Below are 23,023 nucleotides of genomic sequence, written 5' to 3'. Positions count from 1 at the left end.
AAGCTTCGAGTTATAATAAAAAGAGTTCATGATGATTTCTCTGGACAATGACTTCATGGGCGCCTTGTTATAGGTAATGTTAGATTAGAGAAAACAAAAAAAACAATGGGAGAGATGAAAAAAAAAAGGGCAGATGCGAAATACTAGAATACAACTATAAAGGTGTGTAAAGGTCGGTATCCAAGGTGAGTCCAGTTCTTAGTCGGGTCTAAGTTTGTCGGGCTAATATGATTCATTTCTCTATGCTTAAGTTGGGTCCAATCTTTAATACTTGACCACAAGGATTAAGGTCTGTACCCTTGGGACCCGTATTCAATTCATGGATCTAAACTTTGATTTGGGACTAGAGTAGGCTGGACGTTGCACCCCTATATATATAGAATTGAGAATATCTGGATATCTTCCACGTCCCAAAGGCCAGCATAAAGCCCTTCGGATGGCCCCTCATGGATGGTGATGGGAGCAAAGGGAATGAGATGCTGTCGAGCTTTCTCCAACGCTATTCTAGCTACACTTGGGCCAGTGGTTCTACATGCATCGCTGGCTTGCTTTGTTTTTTGTTAGCAAGAGCCAAGGTCACTATTTTTAATGGTGCACTGTAAACACCAGTAATTCCTGGGAAACTTCCAGCGAGCAAGCAGTCTCAATCCGGATTGCAGGGTAAATGCGTCGAGAAGCGTTAAATTCCTTGGAACTTTCCGGCTCCCAAAGTAGCTCCATCTAGTTTACATGGTAGATGGGTTGATGGATGGCCCCAGGATTCTGTCAGCTAGCTCGTTTCTCTATCATGATTTGGACAGCGCTTTGTTTGTCTCCAATTGGAGCTTTCTCGGCGTCCTCTACTTGAGGTAAGGGGTTGCCAAAGTTCTAGGCCACAAAGAGTTCGTTTGTGTTGCCTTGTGACTTCGTCCTCTCATTAAGAGGGTGTGTAGGGTGACAAATTAAATAGATGGGTTATGTACGAAGGATGCTCCATCACCAATTAATTTTGATTGGTTTGCTAACTTGCCAGAAGAAAGATTTTTCTCAGCCTGCTCAATTCGAATATCTCAAAAGAAAGTTTGAAGAAGATAGAAGAATTATAAAAATAGGACTTAAATCTTTTGTCTTCCATTGATGAATAAAAAACCGTTGGGTCGATTCATCTTCTTAATTCTAATAGGATTTTCTTTCCTAAAATAGACATCACCGATAGAAATCTTCTCAAAAAAATTAAAATTATTGAGAAGGTACATCTCGACTTTTACCTCAACTTTATCTTTTGTCGCTCCGTCTGATTTTTCTCGGATAGAGAGTTACTCCTAGTTAAAGTCTTATCCCAAAAAAAAAAACTTTCGATTTGACCGGCCCGTTTCAGACCTCAGATAATGGAATTTGGGCTCGATCGCCAAAGGCGCTGCCCTCTATAAGATGTGACATTACGTCGATTCCTGACATCTTTCATCACATTACACATAGATCATGACTATTAATCGTTATCTAGCTATATTGACTCTTATGTAATAGAAACAGCAACCATTGTTTGACCACTTAATCGTTAACGACGACCTTTGTTTGGCCTCTAATCACTAACTCAATTAAAACAATATTTCTTCAAGTAAAGTGTGGAAGACAAAGCCAATTTCTAACTACAGTTCGTTTTGTGCTTCTTCTTCTTCTTCTATTTTTTTTTATCTTGCCCTCTCCGTGGGCCGTGGGCATAGCCATGCCTCCCATATAGTTTATTAGAGACAGCATAATATAAAGGGAAGACGTGTGGCTTTGCGTGGTTTGCAAACCTGGCATGGTTTACCAAATGAATACATCATTAGCCTACGGTTCGCGGAAGCAGCCTTTTTGTCTCTGGAATTGTAAGTGGGGAGGTGGTTTGGATTAGAAAATAACACATTCATTGGTTTAGTAGCTCATGTTTTCCCTTTGTAGTGTTTCTTTAATGGTAACACAGATCATTCTTTTTTTACGCTATGATTCTTATGTATTCTTTGAGCCTCACATGCATGCTCTCTTTCCCTGTGCAATGTCATGATGAACCAAGACCAAGTTGGCATTTGCTTTCATTTCATTTTCCCTATACGTAGGCCTCATTATGAATCGAGAACAAAAATTCACATGATTGGTTAATCAAATGAATGCCTTGGCTGTACTTACAAAGCTGTGGCTATGAAGGAGAAATGAAAGAGGGAGAGAAGAAGCATGCCGCATGGTGCTGGAGATTGAATGAGAATGGCTTCAAAGCATGTAGCACTGCCGCCCTCACCAATCAGGCATGCAAGAGAAACGTGCGATAAGCTTTTACGATACAATAAAGCCTAATGTTTGATCATGTTGATTTAGTGTGTGTTATATTGTGCTTTCGTATTATTCTAATTCGTGGTGTTAGACTAGCTATTTATAGAAAAAAAATATGGAAATACATATTTTCTCTGAAACCTGCATCATCCTAATAACACTTTCCTTCTTAAATATATGCATCTCTCCATCTGAGTTATATTGTGTTTTAGTGTTATTCTAATATGAGAATCCATGTGGGCATGTGTTTAGTCCCATATCGGTTATTCGATGGATAGATCTTTATATAAGATCAAGAAATCCAAATAGTATCTTTCAGCTAGCCATTTTAGATGAGATCCTGAGTTGTTACTAATTCATATGATTACACTAGCTATTTATGAAGTACCAATACTTAATCTTAAAATTCCGTCTCAAAAATATTTAGACCTATTGCAATGCTCCGAGCTCGCACAAAGCCCAATATGGAGCAGGATATAGATAATTGAGTGGCTTGGGCAATTGCTTCAAGCTAAGATAGGAAGTTCAAGCTTTTTCCTACTTCATGATGTTGTTGACTTGTGGTAGTTTTAGATCATGATGACAAAAGTAGTTGCGACTCAAATTATAAAATGCCTAAACGTAACCATACCATACCGAATTCTCTTTTAACTGCTTGTGTGCCAGAACTCAGAAGACTGATGAATGATGAGATCGCCCCCAGTTTCCACCACATATGCAATAAAATCAATCAGGATTCAGGCTTGGCTTTATTTGGAATCGTTGACGCTAGCATTCGGTCTTCTTACGAAATTAAGGTGCATTAGTTGGTCCCCTACTTAGCTTTGATTAATTACTTGAAACACTGGTGCACCAAACTGCCGCATGGAAATCCTCAATGCTTGTATATTTTCCGTGCAAACTTACATATGCTTCTCCCTCCTAACACCAAAAACAGCCGACTCTGATTTAGAATACACTTGGAAAAAAGAGAAAAATTTCACCAACTATTCCTTACTTCAAGGAATAATAGCAAAATTATTTTGAGTTTTGTATAATTTATAGTAGGAACTGTTTAGGTCGGCTAGTCTCGGATTAGTTTACAAAATATGAATCTTAATGATGGCATCTTCATTGTATTTTTCAAAAAATAATACATATACAAAAGAAAATAATTACTTGTCTTTTTTTTCTTCAGAGTTCCATTCCTTTGAGACGCGGTGATATATATATATATATAGCGCTCTTTTTGCAAGAGAATTCACAAGAACTATGTTGAAAGATTTTCTATAACAATAATAGCATAAGTACTAAACAAGCAACATGGTAGATTAATATTCCCTCCATATTCATTTATTTTATCCCGTCGTGCATTCAAAAGTCAACCTGGGGCTGCAACCAGCTGAAGCAATGGCTGAGATGAAGAAAGTAGTTTCAAATGTCAATAGAAGTAGAGAGCGGCATTGTGCCTATTATGTTGGCATATTTGTATCTACTCTTATAGCAACATTGACATGGTAGTTTCATCTCAATTAAGATATCTAGTTTTTTTTTTTTATGTATGTATGTTTTCTTTTCTTGAAGGCAAAAGTCAAAGCCAAAGTACGCAATGAGTCATCATTTGCAGCAAAGCAAAAGAACATTGAGACCTCTAGTTACTTCACTAAAAGCAACGGCTGAGGTAATAAATTGAAACTTTAAGGACCAGCAGACTGGAGAATAATAATGTCTGAAGTCGTGTCTCTCACTTTCGACAAGGGATGGTGCCTTAGCCTTGGATACATATTTTGGCTATTCATAGACTAAACTTAGGGATGTTAGGCCTTAATTTTGGGTTTCCCCTCCTACGAGATGCAGGGCCAAGTTGGAGTTATTTTATATTGCTCAAGTTTGGAAACCTCCACAAGGTCTGCTAGAGAGAGAGAGACACCTGCACGACTTAACAGTTGCATTAAGCTACAATACATGTCCTCTTGGGGTTATGATAATAATATAGCTCGAACTTAGTAGGCATTGATACAAAATTTGAAAGCTCCGGCATCTTAAAGGTACGTTCACTGCATGGAATATCACTGGAAAATATATGTTTTAAAAAACTCTAGTTTCAAGGTAAACTAGATGAACTCGGGAAGTTTACAACCAGATGGACTTTTTTTTTTTTTTTCAAATGCATCCAAGGACGCAGCTTGACATTGTTAAGGGACGCTTGGGAAAGATTTACTATCAATATGTTTTTCTGTCACCGCTCAACCAACAATCAGAGTGGCGCAGCGGAAGCGTGGTGGGCCCATAACCCACAGGTCCCAGGATCGAAACCTGGCTCTGATACGAGTTAAGGCTTCCACAGCGTTTTTATACCTCCATTTTTTCAGATGGATCTTAAATTAAGAGTACTGCTCTCCTTTGGTAAAAAATAAATAAATCCCATAAAAGTATTGTTTAAGAAGAAAAAATATATTATCGATTTTAAAAATTAAAACTTTTTTTATCAAATGTTATTTTTACCAACTGTATTTTAATTTGGGGTTAAAAACTTATTCTCTTTCCTTTAATAAATTATTTTCATAAGAAATAAAAAAATGATGAAGATACCGCAATGAGTTTTGGCAGAATACAATTTTTATTATTTATTTTTTATAAAATAAAGTATTATCTAAGAAGAAAAGAAGGTACTTATTGATTAAACAAATATGCAAAAGTATTTGGTTGAATGCCATTCAATTTCTTTTATACGAGAAAGAAAAAAGAACAAAAAAAATATTTGATGGAATATTGTTTTAGCACCCCTAAGATACAAGAAAGACTTTCGGAAACTTGATTTTTGTTCTTTACTATAAATTAAATATTTTTTAAAAAAAATTAGAGATCTTGTGAAAAGAGTTAATGGATCCGCTTTAGCAACTTTTCCCGTTAAGGTATAGCTCATTTGAAATTAAATAAAAATATCTACCCTCACCTTTTACAAAAAAAAATATTAAGAATAGAAGAAGATTTTAATTATGAATCGAGGCTTGCCCGATGTATATGTCCCTTTGTTTAGCAACCATAGACTTCGGCTTGAATCTTGGATGGTGCATTCTTTGGTATTAGAATATGGATAAATATAATACGCACCTCCCTCTCTTTTCTTAAAGCTATAAGAAGATATTAATTTTTTCTTTGTAATTTGACTTCTTAGCGAACAAATGAATAAAGAGCAAAAGATCAAAAAAGCTGCAAAACTTCAATAAGCATATCTTTCCTTCCAATTTTTTTCTTACATGTTATACTAAATTCCACGTTACTATGTGATTTTATAGAAGTAGAAAGATAAATACCAATAGAAATCACACAATTTGATATTGACCCGATGTGTAATCTGAAAATATGATAGCTGATATATATGCATTTATGATTAACAACAACTCGATTTGGGAAAAAAATATTAGATGTTTAAATTTACTTTTTCGTAACGATAATTTTTCATGTAGACAAAAAATATACCGGGCATCAAAATTGGAGTTCCAGCATGCCTTGCAACACTTTATAAAAATAATTCTACGTCTATAATTTTTAGCTTTTCGTGGGTTGCCATCGTAGTTAAATGGAAAGTGGCCTAAAAATCTCTGTGCCACCTTTTGACATTTCCTTCCCGCTTTATTCCATGTTTTATTTGTTTTTTATCAACTCAAGAATACAAAACTTTCAGTTTTAGATGAATAAATACGTTTGGAGACATTGAAGAACATAATAGGTCAGAGCTTAATAATTTCGAAGTGTCCTGAACTATATACTAAGGTCAGCTTTATGAATTTTCCTTGTCAATCATCAGACACCTTTGATGTACAAATCAAAGCATCTAACTTTATTAAAAGAAAAAGGAAGGAAAGTAACTGACAATTAGACAAAGATGGTGAGCAAATCTCGAGTCTAAATCAGCACGGACTAAGAACTTTCCATTTGTCCATGGTTGAGGAATTGGGAGAGCAACAAAAGCTGGCTGCGTTAGATCCCTCGTCAAAAGAAGAGTGCATGAAGAAATGATACCAACCTTCAGGACCAGTCTCACTTTGCTTTTCATAATATACCCAGCAGTCAGTTGAACGAAGTCATATGGCATCATAACTCGCCATGAATATATTTGGGAAGACGCTGGACGGCAAAAGGAGCCTGTAGAGCCCACGCTGCAGCCAACTGACTCCAATAATTCTCCATCTTAGCGCATCTCTGAGGGTTGTCAGAGCTCCACAAACGGCGTTTCGATCGTACTCACTCAGTCCTGAAATCCTTCTTTGGTGGAGAACTGCACAGATTGTAGTCTTCAGGACTGCAACATGTTGCTCCTTGGAGCTGGGAGGTCCTTTAATGGAAGCATTCCTAAAAACACATCAACTTGTTGCTCTTTGATAGCATGATTTCCATTAAAAACTTCATCCAAAGCAGTGCTTCCTTGCTCGTATACGTACTAAAAGGACATGGTTGGAAAAGAAAGAAAAGGATATAGGAGGGAAAAAATCTTGTTCGACATGAAACCAAAAGGCTGGCTGATGAGTGGTAGTCTCTCATATGCCGATGCGCCGCCGCTGGCATTCTGGTGTATCCTGCAGGTAAGAATTAATCTTCAAGGTAGTTGCATGATGAATATTAAAAAAGACAGCAAAGAGTGTAAGTTTGTTTTTGTTTTTTTTTTTTCTCCTGAGATTGATGTTGTAAGACCATTCAGAACTGTGAAGATTTCTGAGAAATTTTCCGATTCTTAGGGTTTCACTGCATAGCTTACACTAGATTGGATAAGAAAGGGCTTGGTATGGCAGCAAATCATTGCAAAGAAGGCTTGGGCTTTTTAGTTTGGTCCATGAGATGTAGACATAATATGTGAATGTCGACTAGGCTTGAGCTCGACAAAGTAGGCATTCAGTTCATAGAAAGTGTTGATACCCTGACAAATTGTCAAGGAGAGGTAAGTTGCTCGATTAACCTATCCAAAGCTAGGAAATTGACAACCCTAATATTGGATCTGAATAGCAACAATTTGATAAAGTCACTAGGAATCTTGAGCTAGACCTCATATTTTTGTCCACTCTTATTTCCATGAGAGGATTCGTACGTACCTCCTGCACCAATAAATAAATTAATTAATTAATAATAAGAAGAAAATTAAGGGTTGTTTGGATAATCCTATGCAATTAATAGAATTCACAAAAGTACAAGCCAGGCAAGGGCCATTTCATGATATTCATAGAAATCTTTTTAGAGTGAACTGGCCCAAATCCTATAGGAATCGAACAAGCCAGGACCGATTCCTGTAAGTAATTTACTATAGGAGTGCTATTTGATTCCAAAAATATCATGTACTGGCTTTTGAGTGATGGGTAGAAGAGAACGCTCATTTGGATCTGACTCTTTTACAATGGAGGTTGAGTGGATTTCATGTTTCGGAAGTGAGCATAGGTCTACTATGTACTTGTTGAGATATTAGTTTTTCTTCTTTCATGAAGGAGCTTATCACTTTACAAATGATCAGTAAAGAATAACAAGCCGATTCCCTTGAATTTATGCATCAAATATTATATCGAGTATACACTTCGCACCAACAAAGATAATATCGGATTCCCGGATTGGTGTTTCACATTCTCCCAAGTGGAGATTTCCATTAGTGAACTTTCTTTTCACGAATCACAAAGCATCTTCAAAATTTCTTGACCCACGTATCCATGGTGATCCAAGAGCGAGCACCAGCCATAGCCCATAAGCCCATTGGGCCCGAGAGGCGAGTTATGCTCTCCGGTGAAAAGCCCTCGGCGTGATTTCCACCCCCTCTCATCCCAATTGGTTCCAACCACGGTACCGAAGCCGGCGCAGAGAGAGAATTCGACGAGCGATCCACCGCCATGTATCGCCAAGCCTCGCGTCTTCTGATCCGCGCTTTGGGCGGCGGCCGGCCGGTCGGCCGGGCCTTCTCGACCGACGCCCCGGCGGTGCCGGTGGAGGACTCAGCTTTCGTGGAGGCGTGGAAGAAGGTGGCCCCCAACCTCGAACCGCCGAAGACGCCGCTCTCCTTCATGAAGCCTCGCCCGCCCACCCCCTCTTCCATCCCCTCCAAGCTCACCGTCAACTTCGTCCTCCCCTACCAATCCGAGATCTCCAACAAAGAGGTCGTTTACCCAATCTCTCCCGCTTGATTAATGCATATTTTGTTTGATGTGTAAAGTTAGGGTTTTTGCTTTTGTTTCGATGATTCAAAAATACCTCCTTTTTTTGTCTCGAATCATGAGGTTTTGGATGGTTATTATGTCGTTGATCGTCGTTATGTTTGAATACGTAGTTGGTTATATGGATATTTATGATCGGGTAAAAGTTTTGGGTGACTTAAACCCCATATTCCTCAGTGTTCATGCCCAAGAATAGACTGAATCAGAGCTGAGAATTTATTTAATCTAACCTCGACGTCGATTCGATTTTGATTTGAAATCCAACTTGTAGCTGTGGATAATGTCTCGATTTGAAGCTTTATTGTGAGCTTTGAATCGGTTCTATAGGCACCTAATTTGATCAAGAATAGTTCGTGGAACTAGTTCAAGACTTGATCTAATATGACCTGCAATAAGAATTTATAGGAACTGATCTTAATAAATGGGATAAGGTTTGTTGGTCATGGTTATGGTCACTACATCCCATCATATGCATTTTCAGGTGGATTAGGTTTCATCCTAAGATATAGATGCATTCCTTTAGAAATCATGTCTGAGACGTGCATACTTTGCAAATTTGTAGCGGCAAGTTTGTTTGTGCGATAAAGACTATATTGGCCTTATGCATCAACCTTATGTACAATTCTAAAGTTTGATCAACTTCTTTGTAGATTTTCAATTGATGGTTATAAATTGAAAATAGTGCTTCACACTTCACCTTTTTTTTTATTGTTGGGTAGCTGTAAGAACATGTCCTGACTCCTGAAGTAGCAATGCTATATACAACTTTCCCACACGTTAGCTCACAAATGAAGCAGTAAAGAATTGATGAGCAGGAGTAGAATTGTGCACATTCCAGTAGGTCTTGGTGTTTAGCACTCGTTAATGAAGTACATCTGAGACATTTATTTCCCCCCTTCTTTTAGTATAAACTAGTACATTTTTGAGATATTGGCTGATATAGTATTGACATAATCAGCAGAATTTGACTGTATTTTAGTGAGATTTGTTAGTCTTTTTTTTATTATCTTATTATTGGGATCTTATCAATAATATCAAATCAACGGATATAGTTTTCCCAATATGACATTTGAAATAACAAACAAGATGATATTGATTTTGAGTTTCTCGGCACTCTCAATTTTGCGATTGAATCCACCATATGCTTAGCACAAGCAAATCTGATTATTGAATTTATCGATCAAACACACTTAGCCCTTTATGTATAATTTTGCCAACTATAGGGTCTAGTCCCAAACAATTGTATCGATACTTTATTGTGGGTACCTAGGGGGGCCTGTTTAACCACCTTTATTCTGCATGCTTAAGCTCTAGATGGTTTAGTTAATCTAGAGATTGCGTTGCACGGTGTAATGTTGCACAAATAGATGAAGATTTATCCACTCTCTCTTCTTAAATACTACTAATCTTTTTCCTTGAATGATAAATAAATCATCGCTGATCTCTGTTTTGCATGTACCTTTTTCATCTAAGAACTGCTATGTATGAATTGGGAACTCCAATGAGATTCTTATAGGTCTTCGTCAAGCAAAATCATGCTGTTTTTGACCAGTTTATTAATGGAATTATGGCATTGGCAAATGCCCACATGTTTGGCTACAAAGATTGTGGTAGCATGCTAGGTAGGAGGTAATTTCAGTTCATGTCATGAGCATCCTTTTGATGCGGGACAGCTGATTAAAGGAAGAAATTAAGAAGGGGAAGGAGGAGGGAGGAGTCTGGAGTCCACCAGATGCCAAAGCCAAGTCTTTTTAATCCCAAATATTCTACCAAACAGTAGATAAGGGGGTGCCATATATAGCCCCAATACAACTACCCATGATCCCCACAAATGAGATCATGTAACTACCCATGACCCAACAACATCATGGGTCACTACACTAGCTAAATACAATCAAACAAGCCAGCAACTAATAAAATACGAAAATACATAAGAAATAAATGAAAATACGCAAGAAAATAAAACTAGGGTGGCCAAAGTGCTATGCACGCCGGCGACGCCTGCATACATGCTGGAAACGGTGGTTTGTGTCCCCACCAACTCCCCTCAGCGGAGAAGAGTTCGCCTCTGGCGAAACGGATGTCTGGTAATGCTCCAACAGGTCTGAAGCAAGTCGCTGAAGCTCATCTCTGCTAATCCAAGTATCATCTGACGGAGGTCGACCATGCCATCTGACCAGGTATCGCTGATAACCACCGTTCTGCGTACTAACAATCTGATCATCCAAAATCTGTTCCACTGTATCTGTGATCTGCGGAGAAAAAGGTACAGGAGGCAAGGCAGGAGCAGGAGATATGTTCTCAAAATTGGATGTGCAGTCAGTGTCAGGCTCATTGAGCGGGTCTGTAGGAATAGTTGTCGGACCTCGGTAGGCAACTAAGTCTTCTACGTTAAAAACTGGATTAATCCCAAAATCACTTGGAATATCCACCACATATGCATTAGATCCAACCCGTTTCAGAATTTTGTATGGACCCATACTTCGGGCGTGCAATTTCCTAACGGCTCCTGGTGGAAACCGTTCAGTTCTGATTCTGATCATTACATCATCACCCGCTCGAAATTCTTGATAACGTCGACGTAAGTCAACGGCCGTTTTATATCTCGCATTGTTGATTTCAATTTTCTTCTTAATCTCTTTATGTAAATTTTGCATGTGTTGCGCAAAGGATTCAGCGGTCTCAGAGATCCTATTATTAGGGGCTACTGGGATAAGATCAACAGGTTTTCGCGGTACATAGCCTAAGACAATTTCAAAAGGGCTCAAGCCAGTGGTCCTGTTTACAGAGCTATTGTAGGCGAATTCAGCTATGGATAAAAGAAGATCCCAATTACCTGGGTGGTCACCTACCAAACATCGTAGAAGGTTTCCTAGACTGCGGTTGACCACCTCAGTTTGCCCGTCTGTCTGAGGGTGATAGGCTGTGGAATATTTAAGCTTAGTACCCATAAAGTTCCAGAGGGTCTTCCAAAAATAACTAACAAATTTGACATCTCTATCAGTCACTATCGAGGTTGGAAGCCCGTGGAGCCTAACGACCTCATCAAAGATAATCCTCGCAACTTTGGAGGCATCAGAAGTCTTGGAAGTGGGTAGAAAATGTGCCATCTTAGAGAACCGATCCACTACCACGAGAATGGAATCATGCTTACTTCTAGTCTTTGGCAATCCTAGCACGAAATCCATACTAATGTCCTGCCAAGGACGATCTGGGACAGGAAGGGGAGTATATAAACCAGTGTTTTGTTTGCGCTGTTTGGATAGTTGACAAGTACGACACTGACTAACAATTTTTGCAACATCCCGTTTTAAACTAGGCCAATAAAATCTTTGTTCGACCATATCAATGGTCTTATTTCTACCAAAATGGCCAGCTATTCCTCCCGCATGAAGTTCCCAAACAAGAAAATCTCTAAGGGATGTTTGAGGGATACATAGCTTGTTTCCTCGGAACAGAAAGGCATCAACCACAAGGTAATCACTATTATCCCTGGTGCGACCATCTAAGACGCTTGCATAGATCTCAGTGAAGTCTGGACAAGTTGCATAGTCGTCAATTATACGTTCAAATCCAGTAACATTTATGCTTACCGACAAAAGTAATGCTACACGACGGCTTAAGGCATCAGCTGCTTTGTTGTCAATACCTGCTTTGTGACACAACACGAAGGTATATTCTTGAAGAAATTCAGCCCACTTTCCGTGTCGTGAATTCAATCGCTTTTGGGAATTTAAGTACCTCAAAGCTTCATGGTCGGAATATAATACGAATTCCTGAGGTAGCAAATAGTGACGCCAGTGACGCAGCGCTTGCACAACTGCATAAAATTCTTTGTCATAGGTGGAATATTTTCGTTTGGCATCATTCAGCTTTTCACTGAAGTATGCGATAGGATGCTTTTCTTGGCTTACCACCTATACCTATACCAGATGCATCACAAGAAACTTCGAAAACTTTAGTAAAATCTGGGAGGCGCATCACCGGGGCTTCAGTCATTCTAGTCTTGATCTCTTGGAATGCCCTTGAGGCCGCAACGGTCCAATGAAATTCACCTTTTCGGATACAATCCGTAATTGGTGCAGTGATCGTACTAAAATTCTTGATGAACCTTCTATAAAAGGTGGCTAGGCCGTGGAAGCTTCGCACCTCAAATAATGTAGTGGGTTCGGGCCATTCAAGAATAGCTTGGACCTTCTGTGGGTCTGCTGAAACACCCTCAGAAGAAACAACGAATCCTAAGAAGATTACACGATCATTCATAAATGAACACTTCTTAAGATTCGCATATAGGCTTTCTTTTCTTAGTGAATTGCAAACCAAACGTAGGTGCTCAAGGTGTTGTTCCTTGTTTTTGCTGTAAATTAAGATATCGTCAAAGTAGACTACAAGGAATTTACCCATGAAAGGTCTTAGTACTTGGGTCATAATTCGCATAAATGTACTAGGTGCATTTGTTAATCTAAAGGGCATGACTAGCCACTCATATAACCCATCCTTGGTTTTGAAAGCTGTTTTCCATTCATCACCTGGGCGGATACGGATTTGGTGGTAACCACTCTTAAGGTCAATTTTGGAAAAGATAGTGGCACCTGCCATCATATCAAGCATGTCATCCAATCGTGGTATTGGAAACCGATATTTAACCGTTATCTTATTAATTGCCCTGCTATCCACACACATTCTCCAAGTGCCGTCTTTTTTGGGCGTTAGAAGCGCCGGCACCGCACACGGGCTAAGACTTTCTCGGATGAACCCTTTTTGGAGTAGTTCATCAACTTGCCGTTTCAATTCAGCGTGTTCAATCGGATTTAGTCTATAATGAGGCAAGTTCGGGAGAGTCGCCCCTGGAACCAAGTCTATGGCGTGCTGAATGTCACGCATAGGGGGAAGCTCATCAGGAAGGTCCTCAGGAAAGAGATCCTTAAATTCTTCCAGAACATGATGAACTTCCTTCGGAAAATCTATTTGAAAATCAGGAACAACTTCTTTGGACACTAACACAAGGACTACGGATCCTTGGGATGCTGCTTTCTCAAATTCCTTAGGGCTAATGATTTGAAGGCGCCTTTCAACCTTCACATTCTTCTTTCCAGCATTAGAAGGTCTAGGTGGTAGAGGGTTTAGTCGAATTTTCTTTCCTTGGTGAACAAAAGAACAGGAATTGGATTTGCCATAAATGGTCACATCCAAGTCATAAAGCCATGGTCGACCAAGGATGATGTGTCCAACGTCCATGGGAATAACATCACACCAGACCTTATCATTATATTCAGAAAAGTTGATTTGGACTAGACAACACTCAGTGACTGGTATAGCGGTTTTATCCACCCAAGACACATTATAAGGGTTAGGGTGAGGCACTGTCTTTAACTGTAGCTTCTTGACAGTTCTTGTGGATACAACATTGACACAACTCCCACTGTCGATGATAACCTTACAGCTATGTTCGCCACATTTGATATAGGTGTGAAATATGGATCGACGCCTCCAGTCATCATCTCGCAATCCGGACCTAAACCTAGAAAGGGTCAATTCCACACTTTCACGTGCATCACATCGCATGAAAAACTCATCAAAGCGAGCGATGTACTCAGACACAGGTTTGTTTCCTTGAATCAGTCGTTGCCACTGATCTAACAGGCGACTCTTAAAGGATGTTGGGAGATATTTTTCCTTTAACTTCTCCTTCATTTCATCCCAATGTACCACAGGGGGTTGTCTAGCTCTAGCAAGCATATTTTCTATTGTGTTCCAATGTAATTTTGCAGGACCAATGAGCTTCATTTTTGCAAAACGAACTCTGCGATCGTCAGACAAGCTATACCATTCAAAGTAATGGTCCATATCAGCGAGCCAATCGATGAAGACTTTTGGGTCAAGACGACCATCATAACTTGGTGCATCGATCTTTATACTGCGCATTACATGCTCATCTGGTGTCTCACGTGCTCTTAGATAGTCCCTTTGGTGTTGTGGCCCAAGGCCTCTGGGGCGGGACGGTTCAATCTCACCAAGTTCAGATTCTCCATCGTTGTGAGTCACTTGGAGGTTGGTGATTGAATTTTCAGCCATAGTCAAGCGAGTGTTCAGCCTAGTTTCAAGGTCAGTGATTCTTGCTCCTAATCTGATTTCTAATGCTGCTATGGCATCTAACACCTGTTGGTTTGGGTTGGTCGACATCTCATGTGAGTAAGATGTACCGCTGCGAGTTGTCATACTCTAGAATTCAAAAAAATCCTAGATATATAATTAACATTCAGAATAAAATTAACAATGTTGAATAAAGACGACTTTTGACATAGTATCGGCTACCTTCGAATTAGCACAGGTGATAACAAAATATCAGGACCTTAGGTACTGCTAACCTCGGTTTGGGATCATGCAAAATCTTTGCAGGTTAATCTAATGAAAGTGGGGTCCTTCAAATTGATTTGGGTTTCACCAGATTCAAGTAAAATTTCCTAGTTGCCTTTCGAGGATTTGAAAATAATTTGTAAGGCTCAATATGTGTTTTCAAGGGGCATAGGCTTTTATAAAAGTAAGGTCCTATCTCAAACCGACAACATGAAGTGAAACAATAATAATCTAAAGATAAGCTAGTTTATAGGGAAAGGCTGTAAAATAGTTATTTAAAGGAAAGATACGACCTCTTCTTGCAAATCTGAATCAGCGGATGAATTTGGATGTCAAAGTGTAGGATGCAGAACCGGAACCCGACGAGTTGTAGAAAATGCTGCTGGAAGATGGCTGACTACAGTGTCGTTGTAGAAGTCCAACACGTGGCAGGGTCTGGATCCAATTGTAGAGCTGGAAGAATCAGGCCCACAAGACAATGGGCTAACAGAAATTCACCTGTAATGGGCCGAAGGCTGGGGTCGGCCCGCTCACCCGAAAGTAAACCGGTGGCTCGCCCGAATTCCAGAAGCTTCGGATCCCTCTGTGTCAGTGGGAGTAAACCCGAGGGAGACGTCGTGGGGGAAAAAATGGGAAAGAATAGAAGAAGGAGGAGAAGGGCGATGTCGGAGGGTGGATCCCTCGTTCTGGGGAGCGAGGGGGTCGGCGAAGGCGGAGGATGGAGTCGGCAGCGGAGGTCGGAGGTGGCGGCACAGAAGAAGAAGGGGTCTTGGTGAGATGAAAGGGAGAAAAAAAGAAAGGGGTTTAGGGTTTAGTGAGCTGAGAGGGGGAAGAAATGGGAGAACTCGAGGGTTGAGGAAACGGAGAAGATGAAAGAGGGGAAAGGGGAGGGTGGCGGTGTGATTGAAGCAGCGGTGCGTGGTCGCAGAGGTGAGCGGCGGCGGCGAGCCAGAAGAGACTGGCGGCGGAAGGGCGAGGCGGCTCGGCGGCAGCAACAGGGAGCGGCAACAGTGGCGGTGGAGGTGAAGCAGCGAAGCGTCGACGGCGGCAGTGGTGGCGGAACCCTAGATCTAGGGTTCTTCTCCGTCGAGCAACAGGTACGATTTCTCTCTCCTTTTCTTTTTTTTTCTTTTTTTTTTTTTTTTTGAACAGCACGTGCAAGTCACGTGCTGCGTCTGGGGTGGTCACGTGTGAAGTCACGTGCGAGGCTCACGTGAGGGTCATGTGCCTCTCTCTTTTTTTTTTTTTTTTTTTTTTTTTTTTTGGGAAACGGATCCGGGTTAGTAGACTGGGTAACGGGTGAGGGGCTTACCCGTTAGCTGGTGTTTCTTCAACCTCCCGACGGTTTCGGGAGGTGGTACCGGGCTCTGCGGCTACAGTTGCTGGCAGTTCCCGGCGGCCGTTCGTGGCGAAGTCCACGCTAGCAGTGCAGAGGAGGGAGATCTCAGTGGTCTGTGGTGGTGGCCGGCGACCGGTCACCTGCTCCGACACTGGGTTTCCTCGCAGGAATGTCTCCCGTCTCTCTTCGTGTGCGCGGTGGCCGGCAGACGCTTCGGCGGGTCCGATGGACAGATCTGAAAGAAGGGCAGCGATGCTCCTCTTCTTTTTGACAGAGGGAGTCACCCGTGGTCCGTCAGCTCGCTCCGGCGTCCGGGGTCGGGTTACCGCGTAGATTTCGTGTGCCCACCGGAATCCTGAGATCCGGCGGTGCTCTGCCATACACTTGGTAGATTTCTGTGGGATTTTCGGGACAGAGGAGACAACAAAAGTTTTTTTTTTTTTTTTTGCAAACTGTCCCACTGCGGCCCAGAAAATGGCAGTGAAGAAAAGGAAGGGAAAGGATCACGGATCGGGGCGTTGGCACAGAGGCAAAGCCCAACAGTGCTCTGATACCAAACTGATGCGGGACAGCTGATTAAAGGAAGAAATTAAGAAGGGGAAGGAGGAGGGAGGAGTCTGGAGTCCACCAGATGCCAAAGCCAAGTCTTTTTAATCCCAAATATTCTACCAAACAGTAGATAAGGGGGTGCCATATATAGCCCCAATACAACTACCCATGATCCCCACAAATGAGATCATGTAACTACCCATGACCCAACAACATCATGGGTCACTACACTAGCTAAATACAATCAAACAAGCCAGCAACTAATAAAATACGAAAATACATAAGAAATAAATGAAAATACGCAAGAAAATAAAACTAGGGTGGCCAAAGTGCTATGCACGCCGGCGACGTCTGTATACATGCTGGAAACGGTGGTTTGTGTCCCCACCACCTTTCTTCTAACAGACTACGAGATTTGAGGAGGAAGCATGCTGTCTTCACTCTCCTATATGGTTGGAAATAGGTGGAGTTTCTTCACATATAAGGAAGATTAAAAGTTCCACCATCTTTACTCTGATCTTGAGATCATTGTAGGGGCTTTCATTAGGAGAAAAATATTTCTAGATCTATGGTTAGCAAAGGCAAAAAATTAAACTTTTTTTGTTGGCTTTTGTATTGGTGGGGTGACCTTAAAAAGAGACCTTTCTTGTAGTGTAAGAATTAGCAAAACTCGAAGAAATCACTATGGTGGATTCTTGTAATATTATTGGTGGAAAGGTATTTTGGAAGTTTAAATTCAGAAATGCCCCTTTGGATGACAAGGTGGATGATTACTTGGAACTTTGCTTTATTTTTTTAGGGGGGACTTTGCTTTAGTCATGTTTAATTGGTTGTCTTGTTTAACAGTTAGAACATAAATTGTAAGCATCAGCATTTTCCTACCTATATGGGGCCGGCAATTAGAGGATAAATGAATTTTGCACATTTGGTGCTTTGTGGAGATTATAGAAGAGTTTTTTTTTTTTAACACATTATTGTCTCTGGGCTAACTTATGATCGACGCTGGATGTGCACTAAAGAAGATTCATAGTTTTTGTTCATTAGTTGCACTGATCAGGATTTCTCTTGAGGCACTACCATTTTAAGTACAATCATAAAGATGTTTATTACCTCATTGCCTGCATTACATTGCAGCTTGAAAGCATTGGATACACTTCGTTAATTTTCCGGGAGTGAACTGGTGTGCCTAAACACCATGGTCTCACTTGGTGGAAATGCAAATGTGGTATGACGGACAATAAAGATTAAAGGCTTGTTATTGTTTGGTGAAATCTGGGTTTAAAGGTATCAGTGCTTTTATGAAGTCACATAATCTGCAACTGGAAGGGTGATGGAGAGGCCAAATAAGCTTGTGAAATCTTGAGTTAAAGGTACTTAGATACACTAAACCCAAATATGGATTGGAGCATGGGCAATGTTAGAATGTTCTATCTTTATTATGTTTACTTGTTGACATCATAATCTTTTCATCAGTGTTGCAGAAAGCAACTACTTGAACATTTACACCGTCCTTTCGGTCTTTAAGGTGGCATATCATATGATTCACTAGATTCTTTGCAGTTTTTTTTTTCTGCCTTTGTACTTATAAGTGACTTGCAATTGTGGACTTTGAAAAAAGATGCCATATACATGTAAGGTAAATGGTGAAGGAATTTGTGAATGTGGTTATGATTTGATTGCAAGTGGCTCAAGAATTGTATTTTCTTGAGTGGAAGGAAAACATCTACTATTGGAAGTTGATATAATTGAGGAAGGCAACATCAACAATGGGATGCCACTGAGATGTGAATTATGGGAAACATTCGGTCTTATACCTAGGGATCCTAGTGGCATTGTGAATGGCCATATGAGGGATTTGGAGAGCAGATTGTGTGTTAGACTTTGTCTTGAAGTCATTCTAGTGGCAACTAATATAAATAAAGTAGCCTGAGTAATTGTTGCACTAATTTTTCATTTATATGTATATATTATGTTATGTTATGTTATGGATGTATGTCCGTATGTATGTTATGGATGAGGAATGAGTGAATGAGAAGGTCCTCCTCCTCCTCCCTGGCCATAACAATTACAGTACAAAAGAACACCACCCCCCCTCCCCCCCCCCCCCCCTTCCCCCCAACCCACCCTTATGATTTATAAATAGCCTTTGCCACCCCCAGCCTCTCTTGTCCCTCCTTCATTATCCCACCCTAACAGAATAACCCCCCTCCTGATATCATATACCCTCCCCCAGATCGACGTCCCCCATTTACCAAAAATCGTATATAGTTTTATTAAGAGCAGCTATAAACTGTCATATCTAGAGTTGGAATAATAATCAAAAGACACCTATTTGACCATTTGTGACTTTCTTTTCAACCGTTTGTGTATTTTTCAGGTTGACATGATTATTGTACCAGCAACAACAGGGCAAATGGGTGTTTTGCCTGGACATGTTGCCACCATTGCAGAGCTCAAACCAGGGGTTCTTTCCGTGCATGATGGGAATGAAGTGACCAAGTATTTTGTCAGCAGTGGATTTGCATTCATCCATGCAAACTCCATCACTGATGTAGTAGCTGTTGAGGCTGTTCCTGTTGACCATATTGATCCGAGCCTGGTCCAGAAGGGACTTGCTGACTTTACGCAGAAGCTTAGCTCAGCTGCAACAGACTTGGAAAAGGCTGAAGCGCAGATTGGGGTCGATGTTCATAGTGCACTCAATGCTGCACTCTCGGGTTGACTGACGGATGATGTACCTATCAGGAGGGATTCCCTTGCGCAAAAGAAGGGGCAGGGTGGGGGGTTGGGGAAGTGTGATTTAATAAATCTCTTCGTTTCAACTGAATTTATACTTCAATATTGTTAGTACCTTATTGTCTTGATGAATTTTGTAATTGCAGACTCCCTTCTGGCTGAGTTGTGTAATTGTCATGCAATGTTACTGCTTGGTTGGGACTTCAGTGCTGCTGATTAGCAGGATTCTGATTGTTGTTTACAATGAAATCCTGATATCCAACCCGTGAGCTTAAACTTTCTCAAAGTCTATTTGGTCAGGAAAGGAGTCATCTGAAATTTAATGTCAGTTTCTGATGGATGTCTCGTTTGCGTTCTCCGACAGTTCGGCTCTCTCTCACGATGCGGGTATCTAAAAAGAGTAAGATTGTCTTGGCGTCTGTTCAGGCTATCCTTGTATATGTTTGGCTTGACATTCCAGCAATTTAGGAAGATGAAGGTATTCTTGCCTGACCGTGCAGATACCTGATGTTTTCGAGGGGCAACACAATCCACGGCATGGAGCCATCGATATAAATAATCCGCAGGGTTTTCAAAAGCAATGGTGCCAAGAACAATGGGATCTAAGCATAATGCTAGGACTAAGAAGTCATTTGAAGTTTCTGTCACAGATCCTGCACTGAAACAGGGAGCAGTCGGACAAAATGGTCAAAAGCTTTATGTTTGGCAACAATTCCGCTGGACTAGAGATTTGGAATTCAGGTAATGGATTCAGGAAGGATCATGAATAATTAACAAAATTTTAAAAACAAAAAAGGTTAAGTTATTTATTTGTATGTTTGTGAATGATGTTATAAGAAGATGAGTCAGTTGATATACATAAACGGGTAATGCTCTTGTTACCGGCCAATGAAGCACAAACCATGTAATCATGTATTAAATAGTACTAATATTCTGCATGTTCTCTTTAAGGAAAAGAGGAGAGAGAGAATGGGAAGAAAAGTGGGCAGTGATTGCATTTCTCACCGCACATGTTGAGGCTTTCGCATGCAAAACTTCAAGAATTTTCTTTATATCTAAAGATAAAAGTTTTTCATTCTCCCAATTCATTTTAGACTACATTCTCTCGTAAATTTTTCTCAGTTGTAATATGGTATTGGTAATGCCATGTCAGCTATTATTGTTTTATGTGTTTTGCTCTTGAGAGTATGTTTTACTAGGAATCCTATGCTTATGCATGTACTAGAGAAGAAAAAGACAAAAGTAAACAACTGCAGAATCAACAGAAGTAACAAGAACATATAGCATTAATAATATTGTGAAATGTGTATCTTCTTTCTTAATAGAGTTAGTCTCATTCAGTTCTTAGGACATATAAAATTGAAGTAGTGAAGCTTGCAGAAGGACTTCAAGTAGGGAGTTATGATCCTTCTCACTTCAAGGTTGAATTGTAGAGATCTGGTTTTAAATCACCAACCATGTATTGCAAATTCTTGTGGTCAAGCAGGGCCTACTCGTTCCACATGACATGAATGACATGCTTCACCCAATCATGGGTCGTTATGTGATATGCGAATAGACCATGGTTTAGAATCAGGTCTCTCCGGTTCAACCATGAATTGAAGAGGATCTAAATTGCCAAGAAGTTATGCATATGAAAAATACTTAAGGGGGGGTCAGGCCTAGGTAGGAAAGGTTTCAAAAGAACTATAGATTGGTGGGTTGGGATTTTAGGTATTAAGACCCATGCTGTCCTCGACACTCATCAGGCTTTGCAGGTGATATGGGCTGGGCGTAAGCCCAATGTTCAAGTGCATACCAAAATTTGGTAAGCTAATATTTTTTAGTACGTTTTTTTTTAAAAAGTATGATTGATAAATTTTATAAGAATCTTGAGGGTTGTAGAAATAAAATTATTCATCGAAAATCGAGTACTCTACTGAGTTCGAACAACTTTGGAGCCGACTCTAATTTGTAAGTTCTTGTTTCTGTGAAGGATTAAGCAGACTTTCCAGCTATTCAAGCTCTACTTCTTGGTTCCCACTCAAACTCAACGGAATGTGGGCTGAGGTGTTCAAGAAACAACATGAAGTCCCACAGTTTTCTAAGTCATATCGAATCATCCAGGGAACATCTTGTGGATCACACAATCCATGCTGGATTCAGTTTAGATCATGAACCTTTCTAGTAGCGAGATTAATGGCTTAAATTACTCATCTTGAGGCCATGAATTGCCCCTTGGGGCTTGTGATCTTAACATCAGTAGGATTCCTCTTTCGGCTGGCTGGGAACACGAAATCAGCTGAACCACTGCTATTATTGCAGGATGAGCATCACACTGTTGCCAACCGTAGTGCAAACCAACTATCTCCACCTTTATGTGTCATTTTGGCCATGCTTAAGAGATGCATCATTTTGATGCCCCACCACTGTCGTGGCAACAAAAGAGATGTTAGCCATCTAGTGAAATAAAATGCCAGCCAACCTTTTGCCTCTGTTTATTGGATACATGGATGAAGGCTTTCGAGTTGATGTCAGAGTTAGCTGGAGCTTATCCTTTAGACACCATTATCACATTAATAAGAAGGAAACAATTAGGTTGCCATCAATAATTGCATGTTAGGGGGGGATGCATCTTAGCATGTCAATATCCTGTAATTTGAGTGGTCAAGGAAAAGAAACCTTGTTTTAGAGTCTCCAAGTTTGAAAGTTTCGAAGGGAGGCAACTTGGGTGGTTAAAAAAGCCATATCTGGGGGGCTCCTTGAAGTCAAGGTGAGCAACTTCATGGAGCCTACCTCTCCACTTTGCTTTCAATGCCTCCTACATCCTCCAACTTCTAAAATAAACCTGCCATGCCTCTCAAGTGATGCTCTAATAGGTTTTTCCCTCACAATGATGCTCTCTTTTTGCCCTTCCCCTTTCCATTTTCTTGGTGGTTTCATGCACATCAAAGCTACCATACAATCAAAGTGGTGGTAGCTCTGAGCAGTTGTTGTTTGGTGGTGCACTCAACCAGGAATCGTGCATAGTAGTAAAAGGAGCAAAATTATCATGGAAAGGAATTCCAACTTTCTGACTGCTGCAAAGTATTGGCTTGCTGGTGGGCTTCTTCATGTGCTTGGGCTCACTGCTTTATTCTCCCACCTCTAATTCCCAAATCCTTTCTTCCTTTGTGGTCTCTTCTTTTAAAGTGAATGTCCACAGCCTCAATCATAGTATGACTTGATAATGTCTTCCTCACATCGCACCATCATAATCTGGGAAGGCATCTAAAGATTGCTAAGCCCCTATGTGGCATATTTACTCAGTCTATGCTTCTTCCTTAAGACTAGAATTGCCATGATTCCTATCCATCTGATATCTAAAGGATCTTTAAACTTCTCATAAATAGAGCAGTAGCTAAAAATGCGCTCCTTATTGATCATCATGACCCTTACTCCATCATAAAGTAACACAAATGGAGCCATGGTTTTATGAAAGATTACTTTCCTTTAGCACATCAATGAAAGAGCCTCTTGGTGTCCTCAAATTGCTCTGAGGCTAGAACAGTCGGACAAATAATGAAAGAAGCAATCATGAGGAATCCAAGAACTCTTCACACTG

General features: G+C 40.4%; 1 protein-coding gene and 1 non-coding gene across 2 annotated transcripts; both read left to right on the top strand.

The window, feature by feature from the left end:
- Positions 1-4,524: 4,524 nt before the first annotated feature.
- On the top strand, positions 4,525-4,596 carry TRNAM-CAU (transfer RNA methionine (anticodon CAU)). The gene has a single exon. It is a non-coding gene; the product is annotated as a tRNA-Met (tRNA).
- A 3,450-nt stretch (positions 4,597-8,046) lies between these two features.
- On the top strand, positions 8,047-19,646 carry LOC103704629 (ATP synthase subunit delta', mitochondrial-like). Its single transcript, XM_008787990.6, has 2 exons — positions 8,047-8,402; positions 19,082-19,646. Exons 1-2 carry the CDS (start codon positions 8,139-8,141, stop codon positions 19,424-19,426), a joined length of 609 nt encoding a protein of 202 aa, XP_008786212.3. The 5' UTR covers positions 8,047-8,138; the 3' UTR covers positions 19,427-19,646.
- Positions 19,647-23,023: the final 3,377 nt, after the last annotated feature.

The sequence above is a fragment of the Phoenix dactylifera genome, chromosome 6, assembly GCF_051530095.1.
Source record: "Phoenix dactylifera cultivar Ajwa chromosome 6, Ajwa_hap1_PhDact_Kaust_v1.1, whole genome shotgun sequence".
NCBI classification, from domain to species: Eukaryota; Viridiplantae; Streptophyta; class Magnoliopsida; order Arecales; family Arecaceae; genus Phoenix; species Phoenix dactylifera.
This window is presented reverse-complemented; position numbering and strand designations above follow the sequence as displayed.